The sequence below is a fragment of the Numenius arquata genome, chromosome 9, assembly GCF_964106895.1.
Source record: "Numenius arquata chromosome 9, bNumArq3.hap1.1, whole genome shotgun sequence".
Lineage (NCBI taxonomy): Eukaryota > Metazoa > Chordata > Aves > Charadriiformes > Scolopacidae > Numenius > Numenius arquata.
In genome coordinates, this window is record NC_133584.1 from 33,803,386 (window position 1) to 33,822,251 (window position 18,866).

The 18,866-nt window shown below is 42.8% G+C and overlaps 2 protein-coding genes across 3 annotated transcripts in view; one reads left to right on the forward strand and one right to left on the reverse strand.

The window, feature by feature from the left end:
- Positions 1–10,630, forward strand: part of EYS (eyes shut homolog) — an 895,325-nt gene extending 884,695 nt beyond the window's left edge. Inside the window, exon 49 of the mRNA XM_074153627.1 lies at positions 9,432–10,630. Coding sequence (XP_074009728.1) covers positions 9,432–10,630 — 1,199 coding nt within the window. The remainder of the gene's footprint in view (positions 1–9,431) is intronic.
- Positions 10,631–13,887: 3,257 nt separating this feature from the next.
- The window catches only part of PHF3 (PHD finger protein 3), a 44,849-nt gene continuing 39,870 nt past the window's right edge, over positions 13,888–18,866 (reverse strand). For both annotated transcript variants that reach the window (XM_074154098.1, XM_074154097.1), the window contains exons 14-15: positions 18,185–18,380; positions 13,888–16,954 (exon numbers count right to left, since the gene is read on the reverse strand). In XM_074154098.1, coding sequence (XP_074010199.1) covers positions 14,772–16,954; positions 18,185–18,380 — 2,379 coding nt within the window. In that variant the 3' untranslated portion in view covers positions 13,888–14,771. The remainder of the gene's footprint in view (positions 16,955–18,184; positions 18,381–18,866) is intronic.

Genomic DNA, 18,866 nt, shown 5'->3' on the forward strand with positions numbered 1-18,866 from the left:
GTTCAAAACCCTAAAGCCTGAAAAGAAGAGGCAGCCAGTATGGGTGTGTGATGTCCGCGTGGTTTTCCAAGACATTGTTTATGCTGAAAACTGAATCACGGAATTGAACTAAAAATCTTCTGGAAAAATTCAGAATTTCTGTATAAGCCCACAAGGGAGGAGCACTGTTTCCCTAATCAGAAACAAATTGATTATCCACCCCCTTTTAGAACAGAAACTTAGAGCAGTTAAGTCTTTTCTCTTGGCAGCCGTGTTTCCTTAGCCAACAGGGACATCATTTCTGCTTTGTGACTAGTTTTGGGATAATTTGTATGGACTGAATTAGCACTGTGGGAAGCAGAGTTGCCAGCTATCTGTGTGACAAAACAGACACCCCCGTTGTATTTAAATCTGTTGCACATGAAGTGTTGTTGCTACCCATTTGCCACTGGCAAGCCAACCGAAACTGAGACTGGCAAACTGAGGTTGCTCAAGGACGGTGGCTATTTCTAGCTGCCAAGACATTCCAGGGTGACAGTGGTGACTGAAGGAAGCAGAAATCTGATCAATGCTTAAAGGGAGGGTGTCAGGAGGATGGGGCCGGTCTTTTTTCGGTGGTGCCCAGGGACAGGACAAGAGGAAATGGGCGCAAACTTGAATATAAGAAGTTCCACCTAAACACGAGGAGGAACTTCTTTCCTGTGAGGGTGGCAGAGCCCTGGAAGAGGCTGCCCAGGGAGGTGGTGGAGTCTCCTTCTCTGGAGACATTCAAAACCCACCTGGACACGTTCCTGTGCAACCTGCTCTGGGTGGACCTGCTTTGGCAGGGGGGTTGGACTAGATGATCTGATGTTCTCCAGAGGTCCCTTCCAACCCCATGTGATTCTGGGATTCTGTGAAAAAATGTCTTCAAGAAAGGAAAGCAGCATTTTTGAAAGGTGAGGCTTAATGGTTTAACTTAGAAAGAGATAATGACCCACTCCTTCTAGATGTGGGAGCATCATTTTGTCTGAAGGGTGGTTCTGGATCCTAGTTATGCCCTTCTGCTCTGGGATGGTGCTCCAAGCGGTGGTGGAACCTACCTGTTGCCACAGAGATTTTTTTACATGGTTTGAGAGATTTACAGGCTTGGCTTGAAGTGTGTTCTCAGTCTTGCATTAGCTGTGAGATGTGGCTCCATACACAGAGTAGAATCATTTTGTAATAATCCAAGTAAACATATCCATGGATGGCTCCTGTAAGGGTGCATGGGCACCACGAGGTAAAAAGATCAAGTTCCAGCAGCTGCAACAAGCTGCTGTCACCTGTCAGCTGACTGATACCTGGCGGGGTACGTGCGCTCAGACCATGGCAAACACAGGCTCAAGGTAAACAAACCCCTAAAGACAAGGAAGGCAACAAAAGAGAGAGGTTAAGCCATTAACAACAAACTTCAACCATGCTGATGTATTATTGGCTAACAATCAGCGGCAGAGGCTGCAGAAGGGTGGGAATAAGGCTCATCTCTCTGTCCTTTCTTCCCGTGTTCTACCTGTTTATAGCCCTCCCTCTTCTGCTTTACGTTCTCTCCTTGGCTCTGGGCTTTATTCTGGCTCCTGGAAATGTGCAGGAGACCAGCTGTGAAGGACAGCTACTGGTCAGTTAGGTTTCCTCTCATGCGGAGACCACAGTGCGTCACCGTCCTTGGCCACAGAGTACAGCCATTCAGCCTGGAGGCTGACAGGGCTATTTCAACCCCTACTAGCTGAAAAAAAATCTGCTTCTGGAATGGTACATAAAGGTCACAGCACAAGAGGACGTGATTTGGGTCCATGGCAAATCATACAGGGTAGCTGGCTGAAGGGAAAACTGTGAAGAACAGAATGATGAAAAAAGGAAGCAGGAAAGCAACGTGAACTGAATTCAGCAAGGCAGGAAAGAGCAGTGAGCAAAAATACATCTGGAGCTACGATGGTTATAGGATGCACCGTACCAACAAGAGGCAATAATACTGCTGGAGACACAGGCTCTTTATTATGGTGGCTTAAAGAGGTCAACTTTGAGTGAAGATGAGCACATACTGAAACCAACCCACTGAAATAGGTTTCATTAACTGGGAATGATTCCCTTGAATGATACTGCTTATAAGAAGATCAGGTTCAGATGTTGACTCTGTCACCAAGATGGTGCCAATGATCAATAACGGTTTCTGAAAAAGAAGGTGGAAGGGAAAGGGAGGAAACACTACCTGATACAACTATGATCAGGCTGGAGAAGAGAAGGCTCCAGGGAGACCTCATAGCAGCCTTCCAATATCTGAAGGGAGCCTACAGGAGAGCCGGAGAGGGACTCTTTGTCAGGAAGTGTAGTGACAGGACAAGGGGTAATGGTTTTAAATTGGAAGAGGGGAGATTTAGATGAGATATTAGGAGGAAATTCTTTCCTGTGAGGGTGGTGAGGCACTGGAACAGGTTGCCCAGGGAAGTTGTGGCTGCCCCATCCCTGGAGGGGTTCAAGGCCAGGCTGGATGGGGCTTTGAGCAACCTGGTCTGGTGGGAGGTGTCCCTGCCCATGGCAGGGGGGTTGGAACTCGATGATCTTTAAGGTCCCTTCCAACTCTAACCATTCTGTGATTCTATGATTCTATGATAGAAACTGACATTCTGGCCATGAACGAGAAGATGGAAAGGTGAAGTAAAAGCAACAGAAGGCATAGACTGAGGCCAGCAAATATATATCCAGAGATGCTGCCTCAGGGCTCTGAAATGGATGGAGGAACCCAGACAATAGATATTCTGTAACCAGGAAACCACTGCCTAGAGCTCTTGAGACACCTACCCTGCAGAAGCTGCTGAAGCAACTGGCACATCAAAGCCTCCATCACCAGGACAGCAGAGGGTTCAATTTGGTAACAGAGGATGAGAAAAAGGACAAGCATCAGATGTCTTATGAGTCCTTGTAAAGGAATCACCTTCAGTAGTCCAGAAACTAATCAGTGAGCTTTGAGCACACGGGGAGCCTTTAGAGAGACTTGCATCTCTATCGCTGGGGACATGACAACGGCATCGAAATGGTGGAACCCACTGAAGATTGCATCCACTGTTTCCAAAGTTATTGAAAAAGATGTTCTGGAAGCTCCTTTCACCTTAAAAACTAGTGGGAAATCCTTCTTATTGCCAAGTTGCAGTGAAATGTAGGAATAAATTCAAGTACTTTAAGAGGTAATAAAGGCTTTGCCTTACACGCATACACACGGAGCACAAAGGCAGACTTTGCATCACTGTGGGGAAGAGACCCTGAAAGAGAAATGTTAAAAATACAATCCAGGATACCCTCCCTGCCCATGGCCTGTCAGCCAAAGATCCTCTGACATCGTATATTGGATTTAGGCAGATTTGATAGTGAAGGCAGTAACTGCAGAGGTCTCTGCCCAACACAGCTGTGTAAATTTAACACTATCGTGCTTGTTACGCACGGCGATGCTTCTGGCACGAACAGGACACCTCAAAGAAGAGCGCAGCATTCCTCGTGCGCATTTCACACTCCACAAAGTTTTGACACGTTACAGCATAGATGAGTTTCCTGCAGTGACATAAAAACATGGTGACCGGGTACTGCTTAAGCATCATCTCTCAAGACGGGGATACACAGACACGCCTGCGTGTCTCGGTAAAGGCTGAACATGAAGGGCACTGTCACCATTTGGGACAATTAAAATCTTGACTGGGTGACTGCAACCAACAGGCTTACAGACTTGCATACTTATTCAGAAAAGTAGCAAGCTGAAAATTTTTGTCATGCATTCGGAATTCACCATCAGAAGTCATATAAACAGATAGCATCGTTGATAATCCACATCTCGCAGCCATAGTCCGATGGACTTGTAGGAGACTTTTCATTAACTCCTAGTTTTAGGAACTGACTGCTCAGGACATAGAGCTGACTTGGCTTCTGGGAACGCTGACATCTGATGTGGGAGCAGGTAAGACTTGTGCACACAATGAGAATCTGAAAATTAAAGTGATAAATTAAAATTGATACCTGCTTTGGAGTGCTGGCTTCTACTATGGAACAGAGACAATCCACCCTGGGGTGGAGCAACTTTGACCTTCAGTCATTTGGTGAAAACCCTGAACTGGGGTTTGCAAGTAAAAGTGCTATTTTAACTCCAGAACAAACAGTTCCTTCCTTAAGGCAACACCCACTACAAAATCCCTTTCCCCCGAGAAGACAAGGAAACAATCTTTTAGCATTTAGACTATTAAAAAACCCCTCTTCTTTTTGTTTTACTGTAACAAGGAAGGTGCATCAGAACAGAACCGCATGCTGTGACCATTGAAGATTTTGTTCAACATGCGGGGTCTCGGCATGTTGCAGTTTCAAGCCACAGCTAAACTTCAATAGCCTATTTCTAAAGAAGATTCAACCTTAGTGATACAGGTTGCCTTGACAGCTCCTTACAGCTCCTTACACACCACTCCACAGGTTGGGCAAAGACTGGTGTGCACAACAAAAGAACGACTGTTCACAACAGTCGTAAGCGACTGTGAGTGCCTACCTCAGGAGTCTCTGCTTCTTTTGTGACACTACTGATGTGGATAAATAGCCCATATTCGATGAGACGCTAATCTAAAAAGCTTTAAGCAAAGCTGTATGTCCTGTGTGTAGGTCATGCTTTCTAGAAAGCAGGGACCAGCTATAAACTCTAGTCCTGGAAAAACTGAGGACGTCATGCCCTTCAGGCTCAACAAAAGCAAACTTCCTCAGAAAGGTGTTTGGCCCCAGTTACAGTTGTATGGGAGAGGTTTGATTGATGCTTAAACTGAAAGAGTGGAAACCACCTTGCTTCCCGTACTATGACTGCTGAGAGGAGAAATTCAGTGGGAAGAATGCCGCTTGTTAAAAATGGTGATGCAATTCCTATGATGGCGTGGGCCTGCACAGGCTTCAGCTGTGCAACTCGTCCCTCAGAGACGGGGCGTATGAAAATGTCACTGGTTGCTAAAGTGAAGAGGAACAAAGACAAGCCCCTTAATTTGCCTGCACTTTGAGAGGAAGTTTCATGGACAGTGACAACACAGCGCTTCACACTGGAATCCTAAAATGTTGTCAGCCACTTTCCCGCTGAGTAGTACCTATAGAGAAGGTACCTGGAGAAGAGAAGGCTCCGGGGAGACCTCATAGCAGCCTTCCAATATCTGAAGGGAGCCTACAGGAGAGCCGGAGAGGGACTCTTTGTCAGGAGATATAGTGACAGGACAAGGGGTAATGGTTTTAAATTGGAAGAGGGGAGATTTAGATTAGGTGTTAGGAAGAAATTCTTTCCTGTGAGGGTAGTGAGACACTGGAACAGGTTGCCCAGGGAAGTTGTGGCTGCCCCATCCCTGGAGGGGTTCAAGGCCAGGCTGGATGGGGCTTTGAGCAACCTTCTCTAGTGGGAGGTGTCCCTGCCCATGACAGGGGGGTTGGAACTCAATGATCTTTAAAGTCCCTTCCAACCCAAACCATTCTATGATTCTATGATTCCATGATTCTTTGATTCTATAGCAGGACATGCTTCATGGAGGAATACTGAGCTGAACCTTGGGATCAACATCCACATCATAAAATTTATCCCAACGTTCTGCTGTTCTTGTGGACTAAAATGGCAAGCCATCTGTGAAAGATGATTTAAATAGGGGAGTAAGAAAGTGCCTTGAGAGCCTCAGGGAGAGCTGAAATTGGAAAGTTTAAAGTTTTTGTTTGCAACGAGCAGAAAAGAAAGTTACTCCAATTTAAAGAGTGGCCTCAAATCTGTTCTAGAAGATAATCCAGAGTACTCAGCCATAACTTCTCTTTACCTTGTAGACAGTAGATGTGGTAACACAGATTTGCTCTTGTAATAAAACTAAATAAGATTCCAGAACTCACTGCAAGTACCTTAGCAACTGACATTGTTGGGCTTGAGTCAGAAGCACTATGACCAACTGCTGAAACTGTGTCCACTTTTTTCTAGACATCACTGAAGCACTGGTCTCTAATGTCATCTCAGACCAATCATTGTCCAGGCAGCCAAGAAGGCCAACGGCATCCTGGCTTGTATCAGGAATAGCGTGGCCAGCAGGAGCAGGGAAGTCATCGTGCCTCTGTACTCGGCACTGGTGAGGCCTCACCTCGAGTGCTGTGTTGTTTTGGGCCCCTCACTACAGGAAAGACATTGAAGTGCTGGAGCGTGTCCAGAGGAGAGCCACCAAGCTGGTGAGGGGTCTGGAGAACAAGTCCTATGAGGAGAGGCTGAGGGAACTGGGCATGTTTAGTTTGGAGAAGAGGAGGCTGAGGGGAGACCTCATTGCCCTCTACAACTACCTGAAAGGAAACTGTAGAGAGGCGGGGGTTGGCCTCTTCTCCCAAGGGAATAACGACAGGACCAGAGGAAATGGTATGAAGCTGCGGCAGGGGAGGTTTAGATTAGATATTAGGAAGAATTACTTTACTGAAAGAGTGGTCAAGCACTGGAACAGCCTGCCCAGGGAGGTGGTGAAGTCACCATCCCTGGAGGTATTTAAGAAACGTGTAGACGTGGCACTTCAGGGCATGCTCTAGTGCCTGGGATTGTTGGTTTGTGGTGGGGTGTTGTGTGTGAGGTTGTGGGTGTGGGGTTTAGTTGGTGGGTGCTTTTTTTTTTTTTTTTTTTTTTTGGGGGGGGGGTTGTTGTTTGTTTGGTTTTGTGTGTTGTGTTTTTTTGTTTGTTTGTGTGTTGGTTTTTTTTTTTTTAATGTGGTTGGACTCGATGATCTCAAAGGTCCCTTCCAACCACTAAGATTCTGTGATTCTGTGATTCTGTGATTGTCAAACGTGCAAAGCTACCAAAACACTTCCCTGCCAGCCAGGAAGTCTTGGAGAAGTTCCAGCTTCTCCAGCTCTCGATTACAAGACAGATGAGCGAGTAACCCTGGTCAGATGTTCTCCTTCTTCCTAGACAGCAAAGAGAATTGCATTCATTTTCTGAAAAAAAGTAGAAACAAACAAGGTACTCGAACACTAAACGCAGGAAAGTGAAACAGATCATCACAACTGAAACTAGCAAGCTAGAATTCTGGAAGCGCTCTGCCATAGCTGGGCTGGAGCTGGAAGTAGGAAGAGCCACTTTCCCAATCTTCCTGTGGGTGCCTGGGGCAGGGAAGGTGAGGCAGGAAGCACATGCTCTGCAGCAGCTAACACAAGTGAAACATCTCCACCCTGCCTGAACAGGAACCCGAACGATTGCTGAAGAGAGAGGTATAATTTTAGTAACTTTCACAAGCCTCCAGTATCACGGAATCACAGAATCTTCATGGTTGGAAGGGACCTTTGAGATTCTTGAGTCCAACCACACACACACAAAAAAACCCAACCCAACAATCTTGGGCACTAGAGCATGCCCTGAAGTGCCACGTCTACACGTTTCTTAAATACCTCCAGGGATGGTGACTCCACCACCTCCCTGGGCAGGCTGTTCCAGGGCCTGACCACCCTCTCAGTAAAGTCATTCTTCCTAATATCTAATCTAAACCTCCCCTGCCGCAACTTCAGACCATTTCCTCTGGTCCTGTCATTATTCCTTTGGGAGAAGAGGCCAACACCCACCTCTCTACACCCTCCTTTCAGGGAGTTGTAGAGGGCAATGAGGTCCCCCCTCAGCCTCCTCTTCTCCAAACTAAACATGCCCAGTTCCTTCAGCCTCTCCTCGTATGACTTGTTCTCTAGACCCCTCACCATTAAATTAAGCCATTCCTTTTTAACTTCACTAAAGGCAATGTAATTCAAGGATTAGATAAACTCAAAAATTAAAACCCTAAGAAAGCAAACTTCATCATTCTACTAACTGGTCCACCTGCTGAATCTTTAAGGGAATTGTACTTTCCAAATTTAGAAGTATTTCTTCATTAGTAAAATAAAAATCAGTTTTACTGGTAACTATCAGGAGATTAAGCTTACATTCAAATTTAACGAACATATTTATCTATTAAATTGATAAACTTACTTTTTCAAAAACTAACAACTTTATGCCTACTGTTTCCAAAAGCACTATAAAAAAAAGTCAAAATTGCACGGGCAAACATAAATTGAAAATGTGACTTCCATTTGCAGACTCTTCTGTCTTCTTCTGCCTCCCTGTCACCTTCCCCTATGGCTCCATCTCTGCCCTCACACACCTTCCTTCCAGCTCCTGTTTCCTAACCTCTCCCGGCTTTTCTGCTTCATGTTTGTAAGCAGAGTTCGACGTGGTACTTTGTCTCCTTTCACATTGCTTGTAAGGCCAGAAACACTGGTAGTAGAAGAAAAGATAACTCCCTCCTAATCCTTCCTGTCACGGAGGCCTCCAGAAGAACAACTCAGTAAAACGCTCCTCTGTTCCTACAGCTGCCAGATCATCAAACCCAAAAACATCCCCATTGCAAAAAGCAGCTTCAGGGAAGGCAGGGTATGTTTGGTGCCAACATTAAACCGACAAATCCATCAAACATTTATTCAGCGTATGAAAATTGAGAGCGTTCTGGCATTTGTAAGTTGGCCAAAACTTGATTCTTTTTCACGGGAACTCGTGTTCCCTGGATGCTGGAGTTATCCTGTTTTCTCCTACTTCCCGTTTATCCAGTCTCTGCACCAAAGCAGAGCTTTTCAGAGGGCTGGGCTTGAAGCAAACATGACCTCAGTTTCCAATAATGAAAAAAAAACCACAAAACCAAAGGCCAGGAGAAGCTCATCAGGGAACGTTTCCCTTTGTGTCACTTATACATGGTGGTGGAACAAGGCTACTGACAATAATAATAGAGGGGTGATTCTACCCCTCTACTCTGCGCTCGTGAGACCCCACCTGGAATACAGTGTCCAGCTTTGGAGTCCTCAACACAGGAAGGACAGGGACCTGTTGGAGCGGGTCCAGCGGAGGGCCACGAAGATGAGCAGAGGGATGGAGCACCTCCCCTATGAAGACAGGCTGAGAGAGCTGGGGTTGTTCAGCCTGGAGAAGAGAAGGCTCCAGGGAGACCTCATAGCAGCCTTCCAATATCTGAAGGGAGCCTACAGGAGAGCCGGAGAGGGACTCTTTGTCAGGAAGTGTAGTGACAGGACAAGGGGTAATGGTTTTAAATTGGAAGAGGGGAGATTTAGATGAGATATTAGGAGGAAATTCTTTCCTGTGAGGGTGGTGAGGCACTGGAACAGGTTGCCCAGGGAAGTTGTGGCTGCCCCATCCCTGGAGGGGTTCAAGGCCAGGCTGGATGGGGCTTTGAGCAAGCTGGTCTGGTGGGAGGTGTCCCTGCCCATGGCAGGGGGGTTGGAACTCGATGATCTTTAAGGTCCCTCCCAACTCTAACCATTCTATGATTCTACGATTCTCATAAGTTACTGAACTGGGGAAGCGGGGGCATGAAAGCATCAGGATTATGAACATGCTCTTCTTCAGTGTGCTGCCTCTAAAAAGTAAAACTATTTTATTCTGTTTTTTACAGGTGACTTTTTATGTATATCATTAGTAAATGGATTTATACAGTTACGCTACAATCTCGGAGACAAGACAGTCATCCTACAGACCTCTCAGAAGGTCTATGCCAATGGAGACACATGGCATTCACTCAAAGCAGGAAGAGTTGGTAATGAAGGCTACCTGGACCTGGATGGCATTAACGTTACTCGAGAAGCCAGTCCCGGAATGAACGCGCTGGACACGCACACAGATTTTTTTGTTGGAGGGGTGTCCTCCTTAAACCTTGTTAATTCAATGGCAGTAGAAAACGAACCCACAGGTTTCACCGGCTGCATACGAGAAATGGTTGTAAACAACAGGGAGCTGAAGCTTACCGTGACTGAGCCCAAAGGTGGAGCCAACGTGGGTGACTGTGACGGAACAGCGTGTGGGTACACGGTGTGCAAAAATAATGCAACATGTCACGTTGAAAACTCGGGCTTTTCTTGTTCTTGCCCACAAGAGTGGACAGGGAGCACGTGTGAACAATCTATTCACTGCTCACACAACAGGTGTGGGGCTCAGGCTCTCTGTATTCCTCAACCTACTTTGTTTTCTTATATTTGCATATGCGCCCTGGGCTGGTCAGGTAAGTACTGTGATAGCAAAACCCAATTTTTTATAGCAAAGTTCGTCGGCAACTCCTACATCAAATACACGGATCCTTATTATGGAAGAAGAGACCTCCAGCACAGCCGCATCTCTTTAAATTTTACTACCAATCAAACTGAAGGCTTAATAGCATGGATGGGAAAAGGTGAAGATGAAGACAATGATTTCCTTGCCATTGGTCTTGCCAATGGAACATTAAAAGTTGTGGTTAATCTCGGAGAAAGAATCTCCGTTCCTCTAGTTCACAGCAAATACTCCGCCTGTTGCGACGAAAGATGGCATTTCGTTACTGTAGTTCAAAACCAAACTTGTATTAAGGTGTATCTTGATGAGGAGCTAATTGTGTTTGAAGATATCGATCCACACAGAAAATACACTGCTTTAAACTACGGTGGCATTTGTTATTTTGGAGGGTTCGAAATTGGCAGGGAAGTCCATGTAGTCACTACGGGGCTTTTTCAGAAGGAATTCATTGGTAAAATTAAAGATGTTGTGCTCTTCCAAGACTCTAAGAAGATTCAGCTAATGAAAGCAGAAGGGTATAATGTTTACAATGGAAATTATGGAAATTAATTGAAGAACTGCTTGAGACTCTTTAAAAAGTGATTAATTTCCTTTTCCCACCGTTTCTTGTGTTAACTGGCAATGTCAGACTCAGGAACCAACATAGGAAAGCACTTCATAAAATTGTCCCTAATTCCTTTTTTAAACGTTAAGCACTAGTATCATATCTAAAATGCGAGCAGACATTGTACTTGTGTAATTATTTATATATACTCATTAGTATTTCCTTCAAAATAACGTGGAACTCCACAGAATTTTTCTTTATTGCGTTGGAAATAGTGTTGTAGACAAATAGGTAGTAATTAGCTCATAAAGCCAACCATCAGCCATCGGTGGTGTTTCTTGCTTTATGAGAACAGACAACTTACCTGTGTCTCCAAAACTCTTAATTTCTATCAGAATGCAGAGCTTCTCTTTTACGGTTTTGTAATATTAATTCATAATATTAAGGTCAAGTGTAAAAACTGAAACTGGGGGGAAGGAAAGGTTTATTTGGCCAAAAAGCGCAGGTTTATTGGAATGAGAGTTTTAAAAATCACAGCAGCTGTAATTACTTCAGTCCACAAAGACTCTCTTGCAGGTAACAAAATTGTTCTCCCTCCCGTCTGAGTCTCCATCTATCGCCTATGCACATACCTAAAAGCGTAGAACTATGGCCTGTCTTCACACTAAAATATGACACTTAACGAAGAATCATTTTAAGAGCAGAAAAGGTATTTTACTTCATTACTGAACAGATCTAAAAATACGCCTGCTGTTTTCCTCCAGCAGAGGTCTCCCCTGTTTGATTACATGAAAACTTGTTGGTTTAACCATTTACAACTGGAATGTGGGAACGTGGCAAATAACTGCTATTGCTAACAGCTTCAAAACCAGAAAGTCTAAGAACTGCTTTGCTTTAGCAAAACCCTTCTGGCTTACATGCCCCTAAATGAGATTTTGAAATTTGACTAGACAAAGGTTTTGGCCACAATAAATTGAATTTCCATCGCTATATTTTTCATTAATTTATAACCTAAAAATAAAAAGAGTTCTTCATACACAAATGCAAAAACTCTCTTCCTTCTGAAAAAGCTCAGTTATAATTCTACACTTTCGTGAGCAATAAAACCAAAATAAATCAAGACATTTTTAATGTGCTTAAACAAATGATTTATGATGGTATCTACATTTTCTCATTTGACTGCTGGCTTACCGTAGAAGTAAAATACTTAAATAAAAATAGAAGTGATTGATTCCTATCTTTTTTTTTTTACTTCACTATTGCTCAAAAGCGCGTAATGAACCATCACCTCCGTGCGTGGCAATTCTCTGAACACAAGCCTTCAGTGGGTACCCATCAGAAACACCTAACTATTTCTGATACATTTTTGTTGTCTCTTCACACAGCAGCTACAAAGTAGAGTCAATTAAGCGCAGTAAAAGCAGGTGTCACACCTTCATTTCCACATAACCACAACCAGTACGGAGCAACGAACGCGCTGCCAAGTCAGTTACAGATGACTTGAAGATAACAAAGGTGGTGGAGGGGTGGGAGATGGAATTACCCTGAGATGTTGTAAATAAGCAGCTGCACACATCTTTGTGAGGTTCTTCCTATCCTCTTCAGCGGCTCCGAGCCCTCAAGCGACCAGCCCGATGCAACAGACCTTCTTCCCCTCTTCCCAACAGGCAGCTCACAAAGGCCTCTCGGCATTTGAGCCGGCTCCAGGTTCTTCTCCTCTTCTAGTTCCTCTGAGGAGGGCCTGTTATGGCCACGTGATGCTGGGGAAGGGAGCGTTATTTAGGGTTTACCCTGTTCTCTCTGGGGCTGCTGGTGTACTGCCAGCTCCTCACCAGCGCACGCTGCTTTCTGTGGTCCCAGCAGTGATTCAGTGTGACACAAGGAACGAGTAATTGGGGCGCTTCCAGCTAACACGAGTGTTGGGAGGAGGGCGAGCGAAGGCAACGGAGAAGACAACATCCTTTATTCCTGCAGTAGTGGGATTTATTCCCATTGCACTAACTCCGATTCTAGGACCAAATCCTGGAAACTGTCACTCATTAATTTAAGCTCTTAACAAAACTCTCCCTCAAAAGCTGTTCTACCGTGGCTCTCTTTGGGTTCTACATAAAAAAGGTAGGGAGGAAAGCGCTTGGCAAACTTGGAAAATATTTACATACTCTTTCCAGACAAATTATTTCTGGTAGTTCTGGCAGAAAGGATTCATTTCATACAGACAGTTGCCATTTTCATTGCTCCCAGTTTATTTTTAGAGCACAAATGGATGGGAATGCGAGAGAGGGATCGCCAGCAGAGCGGGAGCAGACTCCTTCTGAACAGGTCAGAGGAAAATCCTCACCAGCAGAGCCCCCAACTTAAAACTTACTCCACAAACCAGGACGATGCTTTGCTGCACTTCTACACCTCAAAGAACCCCAATGTAAATATTTAAACACCACCACATGCGTAATACTACCAGATATATTCAGTGGCACTGCTGCTAGACAGACCATGGAATTAATTTGGAAAAGACTAATTTAATCACATCATGTAATCACCCTATAGAAGTTAAAAGTTTAAATATTGTTTCTGGCTACTAACAATCTGAGGATTTTTTTTTTAATGAATCTTGTCGGCTATGAGTCCAAGAAACATTACTCAATAAAAGCCTACCTTTATCCATGTCAAGATTTTGAATTTTAGTCAATTTGACCACGAACCTTCACCTGCAAGGTATTCAAATGAAATTTTACCTTAAAATATATTCGTAATTAAAACTAACAGTTAGTGTGTTGTCAAACTGGAAAGACCTTCCTGGAAAAAAAAGAGGCTTTTCTACAGCAAAGAGCAAAATGCTATGGCAGTACGTAAGGTCAGGTATTCAAAGTGAAAAACAAAACACTGAAAACCAGAATAATAAACCTACATTTTTCTTTATATGATGGACCATTTTTGTTGTTTCTGACAGACTCAAGAAAATGGAAAATGACCAGTGTATTTAAAGGAGTATAAAAGCAGGAGATTTTAGTTTGTTTGCAGGTTTGCTTCTTTTTTTTTTTTTTTTTTCTTCATCAGTGGATGGCAGTCACTACAAAATACCAATTTACTTGAAGTCCCAATGGGACAAACCCAGTTCAGCCCATCTGCCCCCCCTCTCCGCCCCCCCGAACTCGAAACGACCGAGCCATGACACGTACAGCAAACGTGGCGTTCTGTAAGCCAGCCTGCTCTAGTCATTTAGCCTACAGTTCCACACCTACGAAATCAAACACACACAGTATGTGAGAAAGTTTTATCATTTTAGAATCAAAATATCCCTTAAAATATTTACATTTTACAGTAAAAAGGATAGCAAAACACAAAGTAATGTACAAGCTTAGGTATTCAAGTTTTTGAAGCATGGAAAATGGTGGGAGAAATGAATTTACTACTACAAATCATATTCTCAAGAATTTAGGTTAAAATGCTTTCTTATTAAAACAAGTGCAGTTTAAAGCAATAACATTCGAGCAGCTCAGCCTTCCAATTTCTGGTCACAAACTGCTTCAGATGCTTAGGAAATACTTGAAAAACTAACGAAATACACTTGAATTGTTTTATTGTACTCTGAATAATTTTTTTTCTTAAAAAAAAAAAAAAACAACTCTTCACACCACGGAGCAGTATCATATTTTGTTGTAATGTGTGTGGATTCTGAGGCTTTGCTACAGTTTTTAAAAACAGTGCAATTTAAAAAGAAGGTTATTGTATGAAATTCACCTTGAAAATTATCAGAGCATCTTAAAACAGAAGAGAGCACAAATTACCAAAGGCAGCGACTATATTGCAGACTTGACTAAAGCCAACTTCATCAGCTAAGAAAATTTCTAAGCCTTTATTGCATATTAATAAAAGAAATCTTTAAAATTTTGAATATACAGCAATGTAAAATTTTTAAAAATATTAAACTCCTACTTCTAGCGATAGTTGGTATAATGAAAAAAAGGATGAGTATTGGTACATTGAGTGGTACCAAAACACAGACTTGTTTCTGCAAAACACCAACACTGAATAAAAAAAGATGGCACCATCCTAGCAGGCTTTTTTTTTTTTTTTTTTATACAAAGTTTTATGACATTACTCTAACAGTTTATTTAAATAGGATTTTCGAAGACTGCCTGCATCTTTTTACCTTTTGCTTTTAGTTCTGTCACTGTGGTCCCTATGTCTCTCTCTGTTCTTTTCACTCTCTCGTTCTCTATGCTTCTCTTTGCTTTTCTCCCTCTCCTTATCTTTTTCATGAGCCTGATCTTCACTTTTAGGCTTCTCTGGTTTTTTTTCTGGATTTCTAGTCTCTCTGGGGCTTTTTCCATCAGCAGCCCTATCACTGTGTGGAGATCGCAATCTTTCTTTGTCTCTCTGTCCTTCCTCTCTACTCTTCCTCTCTCTCTCTTTTTCCTGGTTTCTGTCTCTGCGCCTGTTTCTTTCAGAATCTTGCTCCCAGTATTTTTCATTGTTCCACTCTTTTTCGTGTCTGTCTTTCTTTTGGTGATGGGATTCACTGTAAAATCTTTGTCTATGTTGATCATTTTTCCCTCTACTGAACCCTCTCTCCAAATGCTGTTCTTGCCTGCCCCAAGGATCGCTGTGGCGTCTTTCTGGTCTCCTACTGTCTTTAGTCTGAAAAAAACTTTCTGGCCCCAAAAATCTTGATTGTTTGTGAGCCACTGGCAGCCCTGGTGCGATGGGTCCGGCATAATGTGGTGGCTGACCTGATAAGTGAGCTACCGGCGGCCAGGACATCATCGGATTTTGAGGAAAGCCAAAGCTAGGAGGAGGAAGGAGTGGAGGTGGTAAGTGAGGAGGAAATCCAAACATAGGGTTGTTTTGTGGAGGGAAGTTATGAGGCGCAGGAGCCTGAAACTGAAATCCAGGCGGATTAGATTTAGGATGCTGAAAATTCTGCTGCAGAGGTCTAACAGATGGGAAGCTGCCACTTGTAATAGGGCTTGGGACTTTGGAAATAAATTCCGAACGGGAAGAGTTTTCCGTTTCAAAATGAGATGAAGTTCCTGCTGGTCCTCTTCTAAACGAGTTCACCGTTTCAATGTTTTGCATCAGTGCATCCTCCTGCGAGTGTCTGGTGTCTTCTGCTTGTGATGCGCCCGCGTTATCTGCTTTTGCTACAGTTGAACTGTACTGCGTCTCACTGGTTTGCGCATCACTTTGATACAGGTTTAGGCCCCCTTCTCCAGAGGATTGTTTATTCTCTGGTTCCATTTGATCGTTTCCTGTAGCGTTCTGTCGGTCTTCATTTCTGCTAACGTCTCCCTCCTTGTTTTCCGGAGCGTTAGTCTGCTGGCTTCGTCCAGCTGCCTGTCTTGGGTCTCTCTTAAGATTAATAAATGGTGGTGATTTAGAGGTATTAGCAGTGGTACCTTCAGCAGAGCCTACATTACTGTTGTTCTCATTGGGTTTTTTCCCTGCATTTGATGAGGAAGAAGAAAAGCTGGAATTTGCGGTCCTTCTAACTTCCTGTGCAACGCTATCCTTGTCAGGTAACTGCCGCTTTGGGTCATTTTCTTTACTTTCTTCAGCTTCTTTATTCTGTGACTGAGCAGATAAGTTTGCTAAAAATGCTTCTGTGGAGACATCTGGAGGTTTTCCCTTAAGACTCAGCCCTATCAAAGATCCAGCACTTCTTGCAGAACTTGAGGTCCCTACAGCTGCTGCATCCCCTGTCACAGCAGCGTTACTGGATTCTTGCAGATCATCCAAACTGGTCTTTGCTTCACTAGCTTCAGTAGTTACCTCAGCAACATCCATGTTTTCTTCTTTTAGGGTTGCTTGTTCGTTTAATAATGGTATGTCTTCACTGAGACTCGTTTCTGACTTGCTGCGTTCATACACCTGCCCTGTTGTACCCAACAGGCTTTGGAGAATATCATCCACGGGCAATGGTTTATTTGCGAGCTCCAGAGTAGAAGGCTGATTTTCCCATCCAACCAGGACTCCAGGAAGAAATCTGAGAGGCTTCGGTGGTTCGTGTTTGCTACTTTCCACCAATGGTTCAATAACTGCTGGAACATCTTCTATATTAGATTGCTGAGGTTTATTTCTCTGCTTGTGTAGCACAGTTGTGAAGGAATTGAAAAAATCATTTTCCTCTTCTTCTTCTAGTGCCAACTCATGATGGGAGACATCAGGTTTGCTTGGCTTGCTTTTCTTCTCTGGTGGCAGGTTACTCAAGGTACTTTCAGAAGCTTCATCCACAAAACTACTAGTAACACTTGCAACAGCAGTAATCTGCCTCTTCATTTTCTGGCGAATTATCAATCCCAGTAATAAATTTGGTCGATGTATTTCAATCCCTGTAAAAAATTGTAACAGCAATGTATCATCTCCTTATGTTCTGGTTAAGGCAATCACTTTAACAAAAATAATCCCCACACTCTTAACAATATATTATAGAAAGTATTCCTTCTACAACATTTGAAATCTCCATCATTAAACATAACAAACAACACTTAATCAAAAAAAATGTATTTCCAACATAAAAATTATTACTTCAAACACTGCAAGTTAAAATTGGAGTGTACCGTATCACCCACTATAACTTCCAAATACAGAATACAAGACAGATATAGAATATCTAGTCACGGAAGAGAAAGCACAGAACTTAAACCCCGTATTAGTCTAACACGGCTACAGTCTGCTAACAGAAGGGGGAAAAAAAAAAAAAAAAAAGGCAAATAGCACATTTGCAACCACAAAGTCTCCTAATCAATTTGTGTTAGACACACTTCTTCAAAGATTTACCAAGAGTGACTTTCCAAAATGCTTCCCTCATTCCAGGAAGGCACTGCCTTTCAAGGCATACTAATAGCTATCTCTTCACCATGGATTTTGTTCAGTATAATTTAGATTCTTGCAAAAAAAAAAAAAAAAAAAGTAAAATTATGAGTTGTAGCTCATCCTCTGTTTCAAGCCCTGCCTATCTCAAAAGAAGAAAAGATCCACACGTTTTTATAACCAAAATAAATTGATACAAAACAACTCAGGTGTAAGGAGAACAACTGAGAGCCGTTTCAGGACCTCCTCTTCCTGGTCTGCTTGCTTTTTCAACTTTCCGTGCCTTTTTTTTTTTTTTTTTTTAAGGAAGTTTGGAACTCTTGAGAAAAAAGTAATTAGTACATTTCAAATAATGAAAAATACTTTAAAATGAAAAATAATGAAAAATATTTTAAAGTTACAGTATCAATTTAGAAAACAGTATGACTACTGTCATAGTTGACTTGCGTCACTGAATTTACTGAGATTGTAACCTACAAAGCCACCTGAGTTAGAGGAAGAACGTAGTAGGCACGAAACAAAGTTACACACTGTAATTTTTTCGACAACAGTATTTTAGAGTATCAGAATAACCTTATAATGGGAAGTTAAGGTCTTTTCAAGGAAGCTAATTAATACCATGGAAAACTCACGACATGTTTAAACAGAAGAGCTGGCATTTTTAACTTTAACTTTCTCTTATATTTCTGTTGCAAACTTCTTTAAGTAGCCTTCTGATATCCAAGCTCCATATTCCAAGTTGTACTTACCAGGCCCATCAAAAGGCACGAGATGATGTGGGACTTTATCTGAGGAACCTAAAGGGATGAGGTACAAATCTTTCACTTGCTTCATGTTATTGGCCGCTACACCATAGCGTTTTCTGCTGCTGAAATAGGCAAACAGCAACGCATAGGATATCTGATCCTCTTCAGTTACAGGGGTAAAGCGAACTACACAGATCTCCTGCGTACAATGAGAGAGAAAAAAAAAAGATGGTCAGATACGTTTTTCTCTGAAATTTTAATTGTTTTAGTGACTGCTCTTTATTTAGAAGCACAGTTTAGAAGAGGAGAAAAAGAATGCAGAGAAAAACAGAGGAGACGGAAGGAGCAGTGACAGGGACAAAAATAATTAAGGAAAACTGGAGAAAACGAATAAAAAACATTTAGAATAATAATATAAAAAAAAAGAATTACAGTGCATAACAAAAAAGCAACATTTTATCAGCCAGCTAAATAACAAGTTTTAGGGAAGCATGCCAGCTTCCAAGTAATTATTCCCCTCCCCGCCCTTAACATTACTCGAAAGCTTTGCTGTGTCTGAGAACAGACACAATAATAATGGGGGAAAAAATCAGTATTTGGATGCTGGAATGATGACCAAAGCCCAGCTCATGAGTTAATACTGTTTAATGGCTTAATTAGCGACCCGGAAGATGGGACAGGAGAC